At 44.7% G+C, this 6976-nt stretch overlaps 1 protein-coding gene across 1 annotated transcript in view; it reads right to left on the bottom strand.

Annotated features, from left to right (window-relative positions):
* Nucleotides 1-1636: 1636 nt before the first annotated feature.
* LOC144696927 (uncharacterized) overlaps nt 1637-6976 on the bottom strand; it is an 84730-nt gene continuing 79390 nt past the window's right edge. The window contains exon 6 of the mRNA XM_078568643.1: nt 1637-2366. Coding sequence (XP_078424769.1) covers nt 1779-2366 — 588 coding nt within the window. The 3' untranslated portion in view covers nt 1637-1778. The remainder of the gene's footprint in view (nt 2367-6976) is intronic.

The raw sequence follows: 6976 nt of genomic DNA, 5'->3' as shown, positions 1-6976 counted from the left end.
GTGAAGGTACATCAGCAGCAGGAGTTAGTGATGAAGGTGATGGTAATAACCAGGCAGACTGACTCACCAGGAAAGCTGCTCCAGAGGGGATTCCATGGGATTCACCCAAAAACACAATCATTGGCACCGATACAACAGACTCCAGTTAACTGATTTAAAAACGTGTCAGGACCCTGACCCTGATGTGACTGTGTTCAAAGAGGCCATACACCATCGGAAAGACTTTCCCTCATCCATCGCAGCAAGTAAGGACTCACTCATCCTACATGATGAGGATTTCTATCACAAGGATGCCTCTGATTTGAATTAGATCACACCTCGATGCCTTAGGAAAGATTCAATTTTGTTCATGCATGAAATTTGAGACGTTTCTCTTTTTCAAGTCCGTGATATGTTACACAATTATTATTGGCATGCAATGCTGCACCAAGATGTCCAGCAACACCTGAACCTGTGTCTCATCTGTGTCCAAATTAATCCAGCCCTGTGAAATGAAAGGTCCCAATGGACACATCCCATCTGAATGATGTTCCCTGGGAAACATTGCAGGTGATTATACAGGCCCACTACCCAAAGCTGGTATATCCTGGTAACCATTGAGATGTTCACCTGGTGGATTGAAGGTTTCCCTGTCTGTAAAAATGATGCAGTCACGACAGCTAAAATCTTGTGGGAACAGATATTTACCAGATGGGGCTTTCTGAAAAGGATAGAGAGTGATAATGGTTCTCATTTCACAGCTGAAGTAATGCAGCAGCTCTGTCATCTTGTGGGTGTGGAACAATATTTCCACCTTCACAACCATCCAGAATCTAGTCGGATGCTCGAGATCATTAATCACTCTGGAGAAACAACACTGAAAAAAGCTGTAATGGAGGGGCATAATAATCTGGTTAAGGCAAATGACTGGATCACTGTCTTGCCTGGTATCTTACTGACCATTCACTCCACTCCTGTTCACTTGTGAATCCCCCGTTGTCCCACTCCCCAGTGCTACTCAATAAACTCAGGACCAGTTTCTCCAGAAGCTCCAATAAACCTCAGCATCCTTCCTGCTACAGGCGGTGGAGAAGATGGTGCTGCCCATCTCAACACCTCCGGGGAGAACCACCCCACCCGTTACATTAACTGTTCAATGGGAGATGAAGTCATGTTAAAAACATTTTTAAACAGGGTGGGTCTGAGGAGACCAATTGGAAAAGTCCATATGATCTTCTAGATAGATCGGGAGAAACAAATCTTATATTGACTATTCAGAAATGAGAGAAGAAAACACAATATCTGTGTTACCATGGAGATCAGTGTAAACTGTACAAAATGTAAAGGTCAGATAACTACATGGGGAATAAATGCTGATTTTATCCAACAGGGACAAGATGTGGTGGCCATCGTGCTCCTGGACTGTGTCCAGGCTGAAGTTCTGCTCCTGCCGTATGATCCTCCCCCAGGTTGTCCTTTCTGAGCTCCAGCCAGGTGATGTTAAACACTCAGGTGGGAAAGACAAAAATCTACAACAATATGTTTAAAACAAAGCTGATTTATTTGCTATATAACCAGAATACTAAACTTCAGTTCAATCATTAACATGAGCAGAAACAAACTCCAACTGTCATAATGAACATCGTCCAGTCCTGGATGTGATTAACAGCAGCAATAACAGTAGAATCCAACCCCTGCAGTCACTAGTGAACTCGCTGGTGCCTCACCAGATGAGATGACTGAGTGAATCCTTTCCCACACTCGGAGCAGGTAAACAACCCCTCCCCAGTGTGAACTCGCTAGTGTCTCAGCAGTTTGAAGGAATAGACGAATCCCTTCCCACACTCAGAGCAGGTGAATGGCCTCTTCCCAGTGTGTGTACGTTGGACTGCCAGCACTTCACGCCTGCTTTTAAAGCTATTCTCACAGTTAGAACATTTAAAAGGTCTCTGATCAGTGTGAACAAGTTGGTGTTCAGTGAGGCGGGATAATCGGGAGAATTTATTCCCACACTCGGAGCAGGTGAACAGTCTCGCCCCAGTTTGAATGTGTTGGTGTGTCAGTAACCGGTACCTGCATTTAAAGTCTTTTTCACAGTCAGAACATTTGAAAGGTTTCTTATCCGTGTGAACCAGTTGGTGTGCAGTGAGGTTGGATGACCAAGAGAATCCGTTCCCACACTCAGAGCAAGTGAATGGCCTCTCCCCAGTGTGAACTCTCTGGTGGGCCAGCAGGTGGGCTGACTGAGTGAATCCCTTCCCACAGGCGGAGCTGGTGAACGGCCTCTCCCCAGTGTGAACTCTCTGGTGGGCCAGCAGGTGGGCTGACTGAGTGAATCCCTTCCCACAGGCAGAGCAGGTGAATGGCCTCTCTCCAGTGTGAACTCGCTGGTGTGTCCGAAGGCCTGATGAATTAATGAATCTCTTCCCACACATGGAGCAGGTGAACAGCCACTCCTCAGCGTGAGTGAGTTGGTGTCTCAAAAGGTTGGATGATTGAGTGAATCCCTTTCCCACACAAGGATCAGGGGAACGGTCTCTCCCCAGTGTGAATGTGTCGATGAGTTTCCAGCCGCTGGCATTTGAATCCCTTCCCACAGTCCCCACATTTCCATGATTTCTCCATGGTGCTGGTGACCTTCTGCCTCTCCAACTTGGAAGATCAGTTGAAGCTTCGTCCACACACACACAACACGTGTACATTTTCTCCTCGCTGTGAGTGGTGTGATTCTTTTCAGGCTGTGTACCAGAACACTGGAACACTCACACTCAGGTGTGTGTGTCTCGGTGCTTTTCCAGTCACACTGATGTTTGAAGTCTCTTCCCATGGACAAACATTTCTCCTTCCATGTTCAGAGACCAATGATTTTCAGGCGCTGATGAATCGAGTGACTCTGTCAGATCTTGATAATTGGTTTTAGTTTCCCATCTGTAAATCTTCCCCTCCTAATACCCTGGAAAAAAAGCTTAGAGAATTACACAGAATCTCCAGAATAGAAATAGGTCATTTGGCCCAACTAGTCTCTGCTGGTCTTTATACTCCACATGCTTCTCATTCCATTCCATCTACCTCAGCTCAGTCTTTCACTTTATCCTTCTATTCCTTTTTCTCTCATCGAGTTTCCTTTTGAAATTATCTCAGCTTTTTGCCACAACCACTTCCTGTGGTAGTGAGTTCACTTTCTAACCGCTCTCTGTGTAAACACATTTCTCCTTATTTCCTTATTGGATTTATCAGTAACTATCTTGTATTTCTGTCCCCTGGTTTTGGATTCACCCACAAATGGAAACATTCTCTCCACATCTACACGGTCTCACATGGCAGAAAAATAAAAAAACTCAAAGGACCCCAGAGCAAGATACAAGTTGGATCCAAATTAGGCTCAATGGCTGGAAGTGATGAATGATGATTGATGGGTGTTTTATTGTGATTGGAAGGCTGTTTCCAATGGGGTTTCACACGGCTCAATACTGAGTCCTTCTTTCCTGGTTTATTTCATTCATTCAAACTTACATATAGGGATATGAATAACAAGTTTGCAGATGATACAAAAAATGGCTGTGCGCTTGGTCGTGAAATAGAAAGCTGGAGACTGCAGGAAGATAACAATGTACTGTTCAGGTAGGCAAGATCATAGGAAATAGGAGGAGTAGCCCATTCAGCCCTTTGAGGCTGCACCACCAGTTAATAAGACCATGGCTGATTTGATTGTGGTTTCAACTCCACTTTCCTGTCTGTCCCCAATCCCATTAACCTTTGATTCCCTTGAAGCTCAAAAATCTGTCAAACTCTGCCCTGAAATATTCAAAGACTCAGCCTCCACACTCTCTGCGAAAAATATTCCTCCTCCTCTCCATCTTAATTGAGAGCCTCCTTACTTTTGAACAGGAAAGGTATATACATTTTTTATTCATTCATGGGATGCGGGCGCCGCTGGCTAGGCCAGCATTAATTGGTTCAGAGGGCATTTCAGAGTCACTCACATTGCTGTGGGTCTGGATCATAGCAGATTTCCTTCCCTAAAGGACATTAGTGAACCAGATGGGCTTTTACAACAATCAACAAAGGTTTCTTGATGATCATTATACTTTTAATTCCAATTTTTATTGAATTTAAATTCCACTGTGGCAGAATTCGAACCTGGGTCTCCTGAGCAATACCCTGGGTATCGGGATTACTGGTCCAGAGACAATACCACTACGCCATTGCCTCCCCTTCTCAGCACCTACCCTGTCAGGACCCTTCAGAATCTTGTATGTTTCAAAAAGATTACCTCTCATTCTCATAGAGTCAGAGAGGTCTACAGCACAGAAAAAGGCCATTCGGCCCATCGAGTCTGCACCGGTCAAACAAGTACCCATTTTCCAGCACTAGGCCCATAGCCTAGGATGCCATGGCATCGCAAGTGCACATCCAGATACTTCTTAAATGTTATGAGGGTATCTGCCTCTACCACTCTTTCAGGCAGTGAGTTCCAGATTCCCACCACCCTCTGGGCGAAAAAATTCTTCCTCACATCTACTCTAAACCTCCTGCCCCTTACCTTAAAGCTATGCCCCCTGGTTATTGATCCCTCCACCAAGGGGAAAAGTTCCTACCTGTCAACCCTGTCTATGCCCCTCATAATTTTATACACCTCAATCATGTCCCCCCTCAATCTCCTCTGCTCCAAGGAAAATAACCTCAGTCTATCCAGTCTCTCCTCATAACTAAAACTCTCCAGCTTACGCCACATCCTGCTAAATCTCCTCTGCACTCTGTCTAGTGCAATCACATCCTTCCTATAATGCAGATTCCAGAACTGCACGCAATACTCTCGCTGTGGCCTAACCACCATTTTATACAGTTCCAGCATAATGTCCCTGCTCTTGTATTCTATGCCTCGGCTAATGAAGGCAATATCCCATATGTCTTCTTAACCACCTTATCTACCTGCCCTGCTACATTAAGGGACCGGTGGACATGTACAACAAGGTCTCTCTGATCATCAGTACTTTCCAGGATCCTACCATTCATCGTGTATTCCTGTGCCTAAGTGCATCACCTCACACTTACCCGGATTAAATTCCATTTTTGTCTCTGATCAGCCCATCTGACCAGCCCATCTATATCCTCCTGTAATCTAAGGCTACCCTCCACACTTTATACCACCCCACCAATTTTCATGTCATCCACGAACTTACTGATCAACCCTCCTACATTCAAGTCTAAATAGTTTATTTACACCTCAAAGGGACCCAACACCGATACCTGTAGAACCCACTGGAAACAGGCGTCCAGCATTAAAAACACCCCTCGACCATAAACCTCTGCTTCCTACCACTCAGCCAATTCTGCATCCAATTTGCCAAATTGCCTTGGATCCCATGGACTCTTACCTTCATTAACAATCTCCCATGCGGGGCCTTATCAAAAGCCTTGCTGAACATCAAGTAGACTATGTCAAATGCATTGCCCTCATCTACACACCTGGTCACCTCTTCGAAAAATTCAGTCAAATTGGTCAGGCATGACCTCCCCTTAACAAAACCAGGCTGACTGTCCTTGATTAATCCCTGCCCCTCCAAGTGTAGATTAATTCTATCCCTCAGAATTACTTCCAATATTTTCCCCACCACTGAGGTTAGACTGACTGGCCTGTAGTTCCCTGGTTTGTCACTTCCTCTCTTTTTGAGTAACAGTACCACATTGGCTGTCCTCCAGTCCACTGGCATCTCTTCCTGTGGCCAGAGAGGTATTGAAAAATTATTGCCAGCACCCCTGCTATCTCTTCCCTTGCCTCACTCTGTTGCCTGAGATACATTTCATCCCGGCCTGGAGATTTATCTACTTTTAAGCCTGCCAGACACTTTCTATGCTAATTTCTTTAATTATATCACAGTCCTTCTGCCTGGTTTCCATACCCACGTCGTCCCTCTCACTTGTGAACACCGACACAAAGTATTCATTTAGAAAACCTACCTATGTCTTCCAGCTCCACACACAAATTACCACCATAGTCCTTAATGGGCCCTACTCTTTCCCTAGTTATCCTTTTACTCTTGATACACTTTGTAAAATAACTTTGAATTTTCCTTTATTTTACCTGCCAATGTTTTTTCATGCCTCCTTTTTGCTCTATTTAAGTTCCCCCCTGCACATTCTATACTCCTCTTGGGCTTCCGCTGTTTTACGCCCTCAGTATCTGCCATAAGCCTCCCTTTTTCTCTTTATCTAATCCTGTATATCCCTCAACATCCAGGGTTCCCTGGATTTGTTGGTCCCACCCTTTGCCTTTATTGGAATATGTTGGCACTGTACTCTCCCTATTTCCTTCTTGAATGAGTCCCACTGCTCTAGCACAGACTTACCCAAAAGTAGCTGTTCCCAGTCCACTTTGGCCAAATCATATCTGATCTTATTAAAATCAGCCTTCCCCCAATTTAGAACTCTGATTTCTGGCCCATCCTTGTCCTTTTCCATGACAACCTTGAATCTAATGGAGTTATGATCACTGTCCGCAAAATGCTCCCCCACTGATACCTCTACCACTTGCCCAGCTTCATTTCCTAAAATTAAGTCCAGGACTGCCCCCTCTCTTGTAGGACCTTCTACGTACTAGCTTAAAAAACTCTCCTGGATGCATTTTAAGAATTCTGTTCCCTCTAAACCTATCACACTATGACTAACCCAGTTAATGTTGGGGAAGTTGAAACCCTCACTATTACTACCCTATTATTTTTACACTTCTCTGAAATTTGCCTACATATCTGCTCTTCTATTTCTCTCTGACTGTTTGGGGGCCCGTAGTACACTTCCAGCAATATGATTGCTCCTTTTTTGTTTTTAAGTTCTACCCATATGGCTTTATTTGAGGAGCCTTCTAAGATGTCATCCCTCCTTACTGCTGTAATTGATTCCTTGATCAATATTGCGATACCCCCCTCCTTTTACCTCCTTCCCTGTCTCGCCTGAAGACCCTATATCCTGGAATATTGAGCTGCTAATCCTGCCCCTC

This window comes from Cetorhinus maximus, chromosome 23 (genome assembly GCF_964194155.1).
Source record: "Cetorhinus maximus chromosome 23, sCetMax3.hap1.1, whole genome shotgun sequence".
In the NCBI taxonomy this organism is placed as follows: domain Eukaryota; kingdom Metazoa; phylum Chordata; class Chondrichthyes; order Lamniformes; family Cetorhinidae; genus Cetorhinus; species Cetorhinus maximus.
The sequence above is the reverse complement of the archived record's forward strand: the minus strand, read 5'-3'. Positions and strand labels throughout refer to the sequence as shown.